The following is a 14,560-nucleotide window of genomic DNA, read 5'->3' as shown; positions in this document are numbered from 1 at the left end:
AAAAGCCCAATATAATAAGTTGCTCCTATGATCAGCATGCATCCATTTTTCAAAAGCAGCCTCTGATCTTGGGCATGACTCGGACAGCAGATGCTCCATCTGAAAATGCTTGAGTATAGACTGCATCTGTTCTGCCCAGAGAAGGTAGTTCTTCCCATAGAAACGAGCGATCTCAAGAGGATTACATTTATGAACAGCAAGGCTACTCTCCTCATCATGATAGAGTGTTCTTAAAGGCAGCCTTTGATTGACGAATGCTTGGACATGGCTCAAAGAGCACATGTTCTAACCGCAGTTCCCTTAGCGTTTGGAATCGAGGAGATTAGATTTCTGAAGAGCAAGAGCACTGCATAGGTATCAAAACATGTTATTTTTCATATTTCTCTCTCTCTCTCTCTCTCTCTCTCTCTCTTTGTGGATTAAAAAAAAGAATTATGAAATCATCCAAATGGAAATTATTTAAGAAAAAAATAACACGTGTTACACTTGCGCGTGACCAGCGAAACAAGACGTTATAAATAACGTACACTTATCTAAATGAAAAATGATAAAATAATATGAATATAAATATAAGGCATCCACAATATCCAATTCCTATTTGCATTTCCTACCTAACCGCGGAAATCAGATAGTCGATACACTTTGCATTTCGTAACTTTCCTGAGCAATCAGAGCCGTTGATTTCCGAACACGAACTATCCTTCGACGATGGAATCGAAGGCAGATGATCGCCGGTGCAAGCGCAACGATGGTCAAAAGTGGCGGTGCAGGGAAACGGCGTCGTCGGGGAAGTCGTACTGTGAAAAGCACTTGGCGCAGCTCAAGAGTAGGACTAAGAATAAGAACATTCAGAGAGAAAGATCCAACGGAGACAGCGATGCCGATAATCCTAAGAAGAGCTCTGAAAAGCACTCGGCGCAGCTCAAGAATAAGACTAGGAATAAGAAAATTCAGAGAGAAAGATCAGACGGAGACAGCGGTTCCGATAATCCTGTGAAGAATTGCAAATTAAAGGAGGTGAAATATCCAAAATTTGAATTTTTTTTTCTCAATTTTTTTTTGTGCTGCTCTAAGTTATCTGAGAAATGAACGCAAATGAAAATTTGAGGTTTTGTAGGAGAAGCCTAACAAGAAGACGGAGCAGCGTGTGAGCTTGATGTGCCACCAGTGTCAGCGGAACGACAAGAGTGGCGTTGTCCACTGTTCTAATTGTAAGATAAAGCGATTTTGCTTCGAGTGCATTGAAAGATGGTAAGTAAGAACTAAGATGGTTGACAATTTTAATTTGAGTGAGCTAATTTTGTATTTGCATTTATATCCAGTTTAAAAATTATTCTGTAAATATTTGCGCGAGTTTGGTTGAAAATTTTAATTTGAGTGAGCTCATTGTGTTTGCATTATTTGCATTTGTCCATAATTGCAAGCCTTTGTTATCTTTTGATGTATTGGTTTCGAATGATAAGGCTTTTTTTCATTAGTTTTTGCATTGTTCAATACTGAGATAGGTACCCTGGGAAGACAAGAGAGGAAATAGCGAAGAATTGCCCATTTTGCTGTTGCAACTGCAACTGCAAAGATTGCTTGCGCCAGTTTATTAAGAAAGTGGGTTCTCTTTCCCGCAGTCTCTCTGCACTTTAATCTGAAACTACCAAGTTTTGAGTCTAATCTCTCTCTCCCTCCCTTATGGTTTTGTTTGTTTCGACAGCCTTGCAACATAAAAGTTGAGCCCAGTGTCAAATTACAGCGGCTGAAGTACTTGCTATATGAAGCTTTACCTGTTCTGAGGCATATTCATACTGAGCAGAGCTTTGAACTAGAGATTGAAGCCAAAATACGAGGTGACCTTTTTTGAGATTCTAGTAAATGTAGTTTTTACTTCCTTGGCCGAGGATTGCTGTTTATCTCATTTTGTGTTTTGGTTTTTTGATAGGTGTTCAGTTGAGTGAAATGGACATAACGAGAACTAAAATAGATCAAAGTGAACGTATGTATTGGTAAGTCTAGGCTCCCTGACAATTAAACTGAGAAATGCATTTCGTTTAGCATCTTTTATTGAATATCTTTTGTCATTATGTCTGTAGTGAATCTACAAGAATTTGTGCTTAGTTTAAATTCCTGTCATTCAAGTGTTAGATACTACAATGAAATGTTTTAAGGACTAGAGAGGTCTTAGGTGTCAAGAAATGATTTTTTTTGAGGCACAAAACTGTCCATGGTCTGTTCTCCACTTTCACTTCTTCTTCAAAGCTGAAGCAAAATCCATAAAATTCATTTGAATTGGTAAGAAAATGGTGGTCCTTGCCAAGTAATATTTTTGGTATGGTGTTTCCGACATCCCTGCCCGTTATCAATAAGAGGAATAGTATATTGTTAGAGTTCTTTCACTAGACACATAGGAGGTTTAAAGTTGTGGCTGGACTCCCATATATTACATGCATATCTTGATACTCTTTTCTTAATTAATGTCATATTTCATATTCTTATTTATATGCAGTTCATAGGTCGTGCACATTTTTTAGCAGAAAACATTTGTTTTTTGTGTTTTTATTTATGGGACCTTCACGTATTTTCATAACAATGCATGCGTTCTTGTATGACAGCGACAATTGCTATACATCTATTGTTGATTTCCACAGAAGCTGCCCCAACATCCATTGTTCCTACGATCTCTGTCTTACTTGTTGCCAAGAGCTAAGGAAAGGCTGCCAACCTGGAGGTAGTGAAGCAGAAACATCTCACCAACAATCAGTGGAAAGAGCTCAGAAACAAGTGACTAAAAGCGAGGACAATACTAATTTGAAAAGGAAAAGACATGGCTGGGAGAGCCAAATTACCCTTGCTGCTGATGATTCTAAAACTGATGTGACTCTTTCTTTTCCTAACTGGAGAGCTAATCCTGATGGGAGCATTCCATGTCCTCCAAAAGAATGTGGAGGTTGTGGCAAGGTAAAGCTGGAATTGAGGCGCAAATGTAAAGCTAATTGGGTAACAAAGCTGTTAAAAAGTGCAGAGGATGTTACTAGTGACTTCAAGAAGCAAGATGTCGATATGTCTCAACGATGCTCCTGGTGCCAGCCGAATGATTCCGAGGAAGATAATAACCTACAGTCTGAAGTGAGGCAGGCGGCATTCAGGAAAAACAGTGATGATAACTTCTTATACTGTCCAAGTGCTGTTGACATTGCAGATGATGAAATTGAGCATTTTCAGAGGCATTGGATGAATGGGGAACCTGTGATAGTCAGAAATGTTCTTGACAAGACATCTGGTCTTAGTTGGGAACCTATGGTCATGTGGAGGGCTTTTAGAGAAACGGGTGCCAAGGTAAAGTTTAAGGAGGAGACACGAAGTGTGAAGGCCATTGACTGCTGGGATTGGTGTGAGGTAGCTATAAAAAAACTAGCTAAATTACTAATAGATAATGAGAAGAGTTTTAAAGCATCTGCTGCTATGAGAATTGAAATTCTTGACATTTCACTTTCATGTAGGTTGAAATTAATATTCACCAATTTTTCACGGGCTACTTAGAGGGTCGTGTACATAAAAGTGGGTGGCCAGAGATGTTGAAATTGAAGGATTGGCCCTCATCAACTTTATTTGAGGAGCGACTGCCAAGGCATTGTGCTGAATTTATCGCAGCACTCCCCTACAGTGACTATACTGATCCAAAAGATTCAGGCATAGGTTGTCTCAATCTTGCTACAAAACTTCCTGTTGATTCATTGAAACCTGATATGGGACCGAAAACATACATTGCCTATGGATTTTCTGAAGAGCTTGGTAGAGGCGATTCAGTAACGAAGTTACACTGTGATATGTCTGATGCGGTAATGTGTTCTCACTAATGTTTTTTATTAGGTCATAAATGCCCGCTTAAGCTTGGGAGAGTTTGGTTTGGCCATTTTGTTACTTTTATTATCCTTCTCTTGATGTGTCCTTAGTGATCATGTTATCCAAATACCAAATTTGATTGTGTTTTTTTTTTCAGCTGTTATCATGCACGAAGTTGGGTTATTTAAAAGATAAATTGTTAGTGGATGAGAATGACAGTTTCCCTCCCATACATCAGTCATGGAAGTTAGAAGGTCATCAACTTTTGGGTTTAGCAGTTAGTCCATCTTAAGACTATGGTTACTTTCTCTGTCGGCTCCCACCACCATGTTTCCAACTACACTGGATATGGCTTGCTTTCTTTCATTAGAAGTTCTTCTGGTTTTCTTCTTATGATCTTTACTTTGACCTCACAGTTGATTTCTTTGAGTCAACAATACTTCAATCATTCTTTATGAATCTTCCTTATGAAGATATTGGTTATTGCTTTTCTGCTATGATTGGGCAAATAAGGACACAAACTCATGTCCACCCAAGTTGTACGCTGCTTTGGATGCTTAAAATTAACCTACGTTCATTTGTGTTGAAAAAGTGCCAAATTATCAAGGTGTGGACTGTTTACACATGGTCATCATTTCCATAATTATCTCATAGCCATGGTTCTTTTATAAGTGAAGATCAGTTCAAGTAAAGATACTTCTGGCAGTTTACATGTCAGACATTCCATGTCCATGTGCTCCAATCATAGCTTTTGTGGCATTTCTGGCTTAATTCTCATGCTAGCTTCATCTACCTATGTGATATCACGGCTATGTTCCATGTCATTGAACTTTCACCCGAATAATATTAATAGTAATAAATATTTTTTCTCTTTCTTTCCTTTTTCATCTCACCCTGCCTGAACAATTTACACCAGTCCTGATCTCTTGGACTATAGGGGTCCAAGAGATTTGTGGTCACTCACCGTTGGATGTAAATTCAATGGTTCACTCACTCTTGCACTCCTTTTAAAAAACTTTTTTCAACCATTGGATTAATATCCAACGGTGGGTGACCACAATCTCTTGGACTCCTGTGGTCCAAGAGATCGGGACTGCAATTTACACTTATGGCACACTGACTACACTATAAATGCTAACTGAATTGAAACTTGGAGGTGGGATTAGTTAGTGGAAGTTCTTTGAGATCTTGTACAAATTTATGTAACTTGAATATTGACTTATATGTTCTGTGGTTATTGAATTTATAATTGTACTTCAAATGTCATTTAATATGGGCTAACAGTTTTTTTACACCGCTTTTAGATTTTATTTTATTCTATTTATACCTTCGATATAGTTATTTAAACAGGGCTTAACCAACAGTTATTTGATTTGGGATTAGGTCAACGTTCTGACTCACACAACAAGAGTGAGGATCGCTCCTTGGCAGCAGAAAAAAATAGAAGGTTTGCAGCGCAAGCATGAAGCTGAAGACTTGTGTGAACTCTACAATGAAAGAGATGACGACAATGGGAGAGTTAGAGGAAAATCGTTGAAGAAAACTCACAAACTGCAGATCCTGAGTGCTGATTCTGGGGAATGTACTAAAAATGAGAACATTGTGGAGAGTGACCATCTAACGCCAAAACAGGAACAGTTGTCAGATTCTGTGGATCTAGGTGGCATTGTCGGACATGAAGAAACAGAGTATGTTTCGGAATCTCCTGATACTCCGAGTCTTGATCATCAGAGGAGTGAACGGATGCAATCCACCTTGCCTCATACAAATGAGGTTGAAGCAGAGCAAGAACATGTTCAATGTTCCACCGACATCATGATTGGGAGGCTTGGTGGGAAAGATGCTTCAGGGTTTTGTTTCTCAGACAATAATGCAGTTGATGATATAAAAAAGTCAAACGTGAGGCAAACAAAGGATTCTCTTGAAAGTAATGATGGGTTAGATGCTGCCCATGGTGGTGCTGTTTGGGACATCTTTCGCAACCAGGATGTTCCCAAGTTAATAAAGTACTTGGATAAACACAAGAAAGAGTTTCGCCACATTAATAATCATCCTGTAGATTCTGTAAGTTTCAAGGCTAGTATTTGTCACTATGCTATGTGTGCATTGTACAAGATGGTTCCTGAGCATGTGTAATGTGTTTTGTCTTAGGTTGTTCATCCTATTCATGATCAGACTCTTTACTTAAATGAGAGACATAAGAAACAACTAAAGGAGGAGTTCAGTAAGAATCTTATCTAGTTTTTACTTCAATTAATCTTGATAAGTTGCAATCTTCAACTGCAATATAATTGATGCGTGATTTTAAATGCAGATGTGGAGCCTTGGACATTTATGCAATACCTTGGTGAGGCAGTTTTTATTCCCGCAGGATGTCCTCATCAAGTGAGAAATACACAAGTAAATACTAATTATACATTTTGAACAAATTATTCAATTTTTGAAGTTATACCTTTCTGTTCTACACTGTATTAAAAGTATTTGTCTTCTAGACTTCAATGATTTGGTTAAGTTCCTCTCTTATTAGTTTTCCCTCATTTGAATTTATTTTTATTTGATTCCTCTCAGTCTTGCATAAAGGTAGCACTTGATTTTGTATCTCCTGAGAGTCTTGAAGAATGTCTTCGATTGACTGAAGAGTTCCGTTTGCTCCCAAAAAACCATAGAGCCAAGGAAGACAAATTGGAGGTATCAATTTATTTTCACGTCTTTCACTACATCATAAACATTGATTTTTCACATCTCAAATATTCTACTTTTACTTATTGTAATAGAATGCTGTTAAGGAGGGTGCCCAAATGCAATTGATCGTTTGTCTCTTCTTACTAGGGTTTCATGGTGATTAACAGATGTAATCCAAAATTTTAAAGTTCATGTATTTGTTTTTAATAGTAAAAGGAGAAGTTTGGGTTTTTATGTAACTTTTGAAATTTCAAATATGCCCTTTATTAAAATAAAATTGTAAAAAAAAAGTAATTCTTATTTAAGAAGGGAAAAATAGTAAACTAATTTACTTAGATTAAAATTACTGCTGCTTTTTGTTTCCGCTAAATTTCATTTGTTCTTTAATACACAGTATAAAAAACCACTTGGCATGCATTGAAGCATGTGTCAAGAGGCTAGTAACTATGTGATTAAAGGGATTTTTGTATTGATGTTGACTAGATTTTAATTTAATTAGTCGACACTGTAAATTGTCCACTGGTTACTCAAGTCATAATTAGTAGTAGATTTTAGGCATCAATATGCATTAAGAAAATGCACCTTAACTACACCATGAGTCCATGACTACCTTATGTACCTCTTAGGTTATGTTGGTTTCTCTTTTCTTGTTTAACAGGTGAAAAAGATGACACTTTATGCTGTAAGTTCAGCTCTAAGAGAAGCCGAAAGTTTGATGTCAAAGCTCGAGTGAGGTTCATTTTCTTTTCTTTGCTTTATATGTGCTGCTATGATTTGAATTGTAGTCAGCATCTTATCTCTCTTTATTAAGGTGTGAGTGTGACATGTGAGCTGGCCGAACCGCCTGTTAATTCACCTGTATCTTCTTTGGTTGTGAAAATGTCACATTCACACCTGTGCTACGTGATTGTGTGTTGAGCGCACACGCGCACACACACACGCACAAAGAACACTTTCTTTCATTTTAACATATATGCTAGTCTCAGGAAAGAAAACAAATAAAGTAAATAGTTATCCTATGATTACTGTCGAGAGCAGGAAAAAAATATTAACCTGCCTGGGTACTAATAGGATGCCCTAATGCGTTACAAAATTTCACTTTAGCCAATGATTATTACTTGACCTAGCTTCTTAACTACCAATCTCTCCACTCTCATTCTACCGTATTGGAAAGTATTATTTATTGAATGTCATTGTAAACCTTCGTTTGGTATGTATTTTCTTCCTCTTCCATATCAATACCCTTTTTTCCCGAGAGGGAAAATCTAGACCAATGACCTATTTATTTCTCATCCTTTATTCTCTTTTACGACCGCCTGTGCTAAGACCTCTGGCTTGATTACTTTTTATGGGTCTAGATTTGATTATATGGTGAATATTTGTTCTAAGGCATGAATTAGATCGTGGTTGGTCCTTGGTACTGTTGCTGCATTATTGATGGTCTTTTTTATATAGAGAGAGATGGTGAACCATTTGATTGACCAAAAAAGGTCAATACCATATAAGTTTCGGGTTTCCTAGAAATAAACTATTAACTTTGTTCTTTTGGTATAAAGTGATAAGAATTGAAGACGCGAGCTTGCGCTTGACACTATGAGTTATACCATTCCACTAGATAATGGCCCCTCAGCAACAGATGAAAGAACCAAACTATGGGATCGCAACACCATCTTTCTGAGTAAAGGATGCACGTCCATGAATAAATTCTCTTACATTTTGATTTATCTCCATCTCCTATGTGATCATTTTATTATGTTCCTCAAAATCGAAGGAAGTGGTTACTTTGAGTAAAATGGAATCTGAAGAACCACGTGAAGTTAGAAGATATATTAAGAGGGAAGAAGCTGGTGGGTACAAGCATATCATGGGTAATGCAGAAAATTAGATGATTTATTAGGTGGATACAGGCAGCCCTTCTTATCGATTTACAAGGTAGATCATGGAGCAGGATGATATTAGGCTAGATTAGTAATTGTAGGTGTTTCACATATTAGTTAGATTAAGGGCCTGGTTGGGGTAACTTCTGGGTGTCCAAAAGCACTTTTGTGGAGTTCTTTAGTTGTACTATGTGAAGGGCTTTCATGCTACAATTAAAGTTTATAAAAAAGGATATCTTGAAGAGGGTAAAGTTGGAGCCAAAACCGAAGCCCAAAAAGAAAACTTATGTTCCAAGTACTTATGGTTTGTTTTGCATACCGGTGACAAGGATCAATTAGGAAATGCTTTTGTATGAAGCGCTCTTACTCAATAAAGCTTTTGTTAGTAGCGGTTTTATTAGAAGAAAATGAAAAATTTCTTGTAAAGTTCAAGTCTTCCTGCATATTCACTTGGAAGGGCTTCCTCGGATAGGTACATATCTAGGGACCTCTACAAGAGCTTCTGTGATTCCCAAGAGCACCTTTTGTCTATTTCCACTATAGAAAGTACTTTTGGCCAAAACCCAAAAGCAATGTGGAACAAGCTCCAAGTCTTTTCCAGGGAAGTACATTTGAAATATGAGCTTCTCCAAGAAGCAAATTTTTAGCTTTTGGAGAACATAAAAAATCTTTTAGCTGTGTGAATGAATTTTGAAATGTTTTTCTTTCCTAGTAATATAGTAGTTTTATGTCTATAATTTTAAAGTAAATTTAGGTTTTAGCCACAAAAAAACTTTCACTTTTAGAAAAAGCCAAAGTTTTTTCAAAAAAGACAGAAAAACCTCTCAACTTTCAAAATAAAGACATGCAAATGTAAAAGATTCCTTAGGAAATCCAAAAATAAATAAGGGTAATTTTGTCCATTTTGGCTTCTTTTAACAAATTTCTCTCTCTTTTGGTCTTTTCCAAAGTCTCCCTAATTTTAATTAAAGTGAGTTAGGCTCTATATTAAGGGATAGTCCCTCCATTTGAAATTCAAATAGGGTAAGAATCTAGAGGGATATATAAATTACTGGATTTATCAATCAAATATTGGCTCCAAGAAGTTAAATGGTATGTTTTAAAGTATATGTCATTTATTTTGAAAGGTACCATGTCAGCATGATGACATCATTTTACACTTCTTTTGTCATTGATACAAGCGATATTGGGGAAGGGGGAATCGAACCTAGGACTTTGGGTGCAGGGTTAAATGTTCTTAACCACTTGAGCTACAAGCCCTTTGCATTCTACACTCTTTTTTTAAAATTATATATATAATAATGAACACATTTGCATTGTTTGAAGACCTCGGTCAAGTTATCTAGTGGTTCAACCAAGCAAGTTTTCTTACAACTGCTCCGACCCCAACACTCAAGACTCCATGAAGCCACAAGAGTCCCTACGTGTTCATAAGGTGTGGCTTGGATTGTGTCTCGTTCGTTATCACAAAGTATAGAGTTTCTTCTTATGTATAACCTAGCATTCCCTTGTTGATGCATACTTTTGTGCAGCCAGAGTTTTTCTTTGAGAAGGAGAACATTATACTTGTTTCATAATCTTGACCCACGTTCTCATTTGAGATGTCATATGTTCTCAACCCATTCTTTGTTCATTCCCAACTTTGGCGCTTGGATGAGGAAGTTAAGAGTATTAATGATTTTTAAAATGATGGATTTTTAAATACGAAACACAAAATTTATTTTGATGGATGTATCAAACTACAAATGGGTGCAAATGTCGGTTAGGCCAGTTGGTCAAGGCAATGTATCCGCCCTCTTGTACCGGAGTTTGATACCCCTCCCTGTATTATAGTAGTTTAGAATATCGCTTGTGAAAAAAAAAAAAAAATCTATAAATGAGTAGTAGCAGGTGTGGTGGTAATGGTAAGGGTGGTGGCAATGATGGTGGAGGTAAGTGGTGGTGGTGATTATGGTTATATTGTTTTTCTTCTCAAAACTGAATTGTCTTGAGGTTTTGGAAATGACACCTCTTCACGTGGATTTAAACATGGGATTATGACTAAATTCCAACTGGATTAAACATAGGATTTATGACTAAATTCCAAGTTTTTTTGAACCGCGTAGAAGTTATACATTTCCTTGATTATACATAAGGAAATTAGCATATGTCGTTTTAGAAGTTCTGGGTTTTGTTCAAATTCTATGTTTTACTTTCTCCATCCAAAAACATTGTAACATCTTAAATTTTTCAGACTTGGTCGTTTACTATAATACCGGAGCTCTGACTGCAAGAGGTTATGGGTTTGAAATCTCCAAACGAAATCTCTCACTTATTTGTTAATTTGCAAGGTGGAGGATGAGGTTGTACATTTATGTCTCTATGCCTGCATTTTTTCGACGTGTTTACACGTTGTAGGATGGAGCTGCACGTAAGGGACTATGTGAATGAGGGCGTTGGTTTTGCACACATTGTTGGCCCACTCCCTAACAGTTTAAGCTTTTGGGGTTTAGTGGTTGCCCAACATACTAGTAGCCAGACAATTGTTTGGTTATGCTGTGTGCCTATTGAAGTCAATCTTGAAGGAGTTGCAGCTTTGTGGAGACTTCATTGACAATGTTGGGGCTGCTCCATGAACAACTTTGGTTGTGAAGCCCCCAACAATCAATGAAGACAAGAAAAATTTTCAAAAGCAAAAGTGGAAAGTATCGACAGTAGATATGAATGGGAGCATATGGTGGCAATCACACAAATGCAATGAAAACGTTGTATGGCAAGCATGCTGATAACTTCCCCCGTGTAAGTATAATCAGTTAGATTTTGGTTCTATAATCTTCAATGTTCATAATTTCATAAGAATTTAATAAATCATTAAGTGTTGAATCAAAATGTAGTGATCTCCTAAAAAACTCATGTACCTGAGGTTCTGTGTTTGAATATGACATACTAAACTCATACACACTACACAGATGCTAGGACTCGAATTCAAATCTTGCCTGGGGGAGCAATTAGTCTAGGCCACTACACTAGTGAAGGCCAAATCTTTTAACTGGACTGATTTGTTGTGACTGCTACGTGGCAAGGAACAGTCGACACAAGTTTCTCCTCGATGGGGGGTTAATGTATACATATCACATTAATTTGTTGACCAACAGTAGCTCGACTCTTAATTGTGCTCTCATTGCATAGCCTATTTTGATTTGACAAATAGTTTTTAATATCTTAAAAGATTTATGTTCTTTTCTATTGAACTTTTTTTTTCCATGCGCTAACGAATGGTATGTCTTCTTGTAGTACATCCAACCCATTGAAAATTGAAGAGGAGGAGTAACCAGTTGGGCAAGAACTACAAAGCTTCTAATCTACTTTTGTATGTTCTCGTTAAAAATAACAGAATTTTATGTATTCACAGAAGGCGTCGTGTATGAGGCTTTGCTAATTGCATACTTGCAAAAACAACTTAGTTACTAGCTGTTACACCCTTCGCTCTCCTATCCCTAAAGTTTATCTTTTGGTGTGACTTTGACACTAATTGTTGTCATGTGGGTTATTTTTTCACCTTAAATCTTGAAGGTTAGATTTTTCTCCAGAAAAGTTCTCATTTGTTGCCTTTATGGCATTCAACAATCCACGCGAGGTCAATCTAGCGCCCATGAAAGTAAAAGATGAGTCCACCAAGTTCTACATAAAAAAAAATTACAAAGGTTAACTTGTTTGTTAGACTTACAATTGACTCAATAAAATACGGCACGAGTATAATATTATACATGTATTATTCTACAAATTTTCTTAAAAATATACGACGAAAAATCCGGCCAGTAAAAAATTTGAATTAGTAGTTCTTTTCTCAATGATATGGGAAAAATATGTGTATTATTGTAAAAATATTCAAGAAAAATGTTTATTATTCATGAAAAATACTTCAATGTGCATATAATATGTGAATAATACGTTCGTTTTAAAAAAGAATGCGTATTTTTTTGTTCATATTTTTTAGACTTATACGAAAGCGGAAGTATCTTTTTGAAAATACGTTTGCTCTAATCTATATATCTTTCACTTCGATTTTGGCCCACTTTTAGTTCCTATTGGGCCTCTCCTCTGCGCAAAGCCCTCTTGTCTGAAAAATGCAGAGCAATCGCAGAAGGTACATGCTCTTCGCCAATAGCTGCTTTCACTAAGGTACGTGCTTTACCCAATCTTTGCATGGCTTCTAGCTCTCTATAATTTCCTCAAACTGCTTTTCTCTTGTAATGAATACGGAATTCTTAAAATAATTTTTCACGTCTGAAAATCTATGTTTCATTTTGTTTTTTAGATGATGACCTCAAAGTGTTTGTTAAATTGCCTGACTAAGAACTGGGTTTTATCATTTATGTATCTCATTTACTCAATCATTCATATTTGTAGCAAATGTTGCTTCCAAAAGCAATTTATTGCCTTCCAAAATGTTAGGCAGCTAATGTCAGTATGGTTTTTTATCTTTCTACTTTTTTGAGAAGCCAAATAGAGTTGGATATTTTTCCGATACTTGCAGCTGAAATTCCGCATCTAGATTCTGCCACCTATGTTTCTTCGGAGACTTGCAGTAGCATCTTCTCGCTCGAGACGGTTTCTTAGCTGTAATAGCAGCCATGATCTTGCAAGAACTATTGCTGAGCTTAATAAGGTAAAATATTGTTTATGCTGCATATGTACAGAGTCTGTTGGTTCTTATTACCAGCTGCTTTGAATGATTTGAAAACAATTGAATACTGGGTTAGGAAATCAGTTGCTTACCTTTGTTTGCTTTGCTATTAGATTCAACTAATATGATGCACTATAGCAGACAATGAGGATAGAAATGCACTGCTTCTTATTTGCTTCAGAGTAATTGGTTACTTAAATTCAAAAGAATAATGCAGAAAAAAGACTTGATCCTCTATGAAAAGAAAAGAAAGGAGACCTGTCTGATACATAATTGCGTTCAAACAGATGATTCCAGTGTTTGAAGTTATCTTCTGTTATCAGATTCGAGCTCTACCGTTTATCTCAAGAAATATTTCATAGTTGTTTATAATTGCTCAGTATCTAATGTGAAAAGTTTTCTCTTTTGAAGAAAATTCATTAAGGCATGTTGAACGTACTTCCATGTATTAACTATATTCCTGGTTTCAGGAAATGGAATCCGTGTTTGGTGAACCTCCAGCAAATGGGCCTGCCAGTTCTCCGAGTAATGATTTTATGCCTCAAGAACCCCAGTTAGCACCTCAAGAAAAAGGCGACAGTGAACTTGGCCTAACCCACATTGGCAATAAAGGGGAAGCCCAAATGGTGGATGTTTCTCCCAAAGAAAGCAGTAAGAGAACTGCCATTTCTAGTGGCAAGGTAATTCTTGGAAAGCAGGTGTTTGATTTGGTCTTAGCTAACCAGATGGCCAAGGGTGATGTCCTCAGTGTGGCAAAACTTGCTGGAATAAGTGGAGCAAAGCACACAAGTAGTCTCATCCCACTATGCCACAACATACCACTGACCCATGTTCGTGTCGATCTGACACTAAATCCCAAGGATTTCAGTGTGGATATTGAGGCAGAAGCCAGTTCAACAGGGAAAACTGGGGTTGAGATGGAAGCAATGACAGCAGTGAGTGTTGCTGGCCTAACAGTCTATGATATGTGCAAAGCTGCCTCCAAATCTATACAGATCACCGATATACGACTCGAGAGTAAAACTGGTGGGAAGAGTGGGGATTGGTCCAGGAAGGAGTAAGTGCAAGATGTCACTATCTGCAGGTTAATGCTTTAGTGAAAGATGCCACATTGTAATGGAAGTTCTCCATTTTGGATGAGATGGAATATGAATTGGATATGACCTTTGACAAAGCTAGTGTGTCAAAATAAAATTAATATAAATTGAATTTCTCAACTTTATTTCTTTTGCTCAAAGAAAAAAAGAAGAAGATCACTAGCTGCAGTATCATTGAATTTAACTTGGGTGTTTGGAAAAGGTCATCTTGTTGGGTATGCAGATCTGTCTTTTGTGGCCTAAATTTTAAGCCTGCAATGCTTTATTGAGTCTCTGCCACTCTTTTATGCTCTTTCCAGTTGCTGGTTCCTCTTTTTTTCCTGCTCTTTTTAGCTTTAGTGCTTGCCCCACGCGGTTATTCAAGTAGGCTTCAATTATAAGGTTGCTCATATTGGCGCAGGGCCATG

General features: G+C 37.0%; 2 protein-coding genes across 13 annotated transcripts; both read left to right on the top strand.

The window, feature by feature from the left end:
* The first annotated feature begins 582 nt into the window (after positions 1–582).
* Positions 583–11,901, top strand: LOC117617200 (lysine-specific demethylase JMJ25). 11 transcript variants are annotated; one of them, XR_004584299.1, is made up of 15 exons: positions 583–1,017; positions 1,118–1,251; positions 1,506–1,602; positions 1,706–1,838; positions 1,931–1,994; positions 2,601–3,384; positions 3,489–3,827; positions 5,215–5,895; positions 5,983–6,055; positions 6,146–6,231; positions 6,400–6,519; positions 7,172–7,242; positions 10,721–11,168; positions 11,339–11,398; positions 11,664–11,901. XR_004584299.1 is itself a non-coding variant. In XM_034346481.1 (13 exons), exons 1-13 carry the CDS (start codon positions 709–711, stop codon positions 11,698–11,700), a joined length of 2,928 nt encoding a protein of 975 aa, XP_034202372.1. In that variant the 5' UTR covers positions 583–708; the 3' UTR covers positions 11,701–11,901. The 11 variants fall into 11 exon arrangements, 3 of the variants coding, with proteins under 3 accessions (XP_034202372.1, XP_034202373.1, XP_034202374.1); XR_004584301.1 differs by lacking the exon at positions 11,339–11,398 and having other exon boundaries at positions 6,146–6,216; XR_004584298.1 differs by lacking the exon at positions 11,339–11,398.
* Positions 11,902–12,312: 411 nt separating this feature from the next.
* LOC117617202 (cyclic pyranopterin monophosphate synthase, mitochondrial) lies at positions 12,313–14,278 on the top strand. 2 transcript variants are annotated; one of them, XM_034346485.1, is made up of 3 exons: positions 12,313–12,551; positions 12,907–13,038; positions 13,527–14,278. In XM_034346485.1, exons 2-3 carry the CDS (start codon positions 12,937–12,939, stop codon positions 14,115–14,117), a joined length of 693 nt encoding a protein of 230 aa, XP_034202376.1. In that variant the 5' UTR covers positions 12,313–12,551; positions 12,907–12,936; the 3' UTR covers positions 14,118–14,278. The 2 variants fall into 2 exon arrangements, with proteins under 2 accessions (XP_034202376.1, XP_034202375.1); XM_034346484.1 differs by having other exon boundaries at positions 12,872–13,038.
* The last annotated feature ends 282 nt before the right edge of the window (positions 14,279–14,560 follow it).

The sequence above is a fragment of the Prunus dulcis genome, chromosome 2, assembly GCF_902201215.1.
Source record: "Prunus dulcis chromosome 2, ALMONDv2, whole genome shotgun sequence".
NCBI lineage: Eukaryota > Viridiplantae > Streptophyta > Magnoliopsida > Rosales > Rosaceae > Prunus > Prunus dulcis.
Note: the sequence above shows the minus strand (reverse complement) of the source record. Positions and strands in the feature narration are given on the sequence as shown.

What these genes read in the sequence shown, in the direction of transcription:
- LOC117617200 (XM_034346481.1), top strand. Translation starts at nt 709, where the DNA reads ATGGAATCGAAGGCAGATGATCGCCGGTGCAAGCGCAACGATGGTCAA. An exon ending in TGCGCCAGTTTATTAAGAAA is followed by an intron (nt 1,603 to 1,705) that starts GTGGGTTCTCTT and finishes TTGTTTCGACAG; the next exon opens with CCTTGCAACATAAAAGTTGA. An exon ending in CAAAGTGAACGTATGTATTG is followed by an intron (nt 1,995 to 2,600) that starts GTAAGTCTAGGC and finishes CTTGTATGACAG; the next exon opens with CGACAATTGCTATACATCTA.
- LOC117617202 (XM_034346485.1), top strand. Translation starts at nt 12,937, where the DNA reads ATGTTTCTTCGGAGACTTGCAGTAGCATCTTCTCGCTCGAGACGGTTT. An exon ending in CTATTGCTGAGCTTAATAAG is followed by an intron (nt 13,039 to 13,526) that starts GTAAAATATTGT and finishes TCCTGGTTTCAG; the next exon opens with GAAATGGAATCCGTGTTTGG.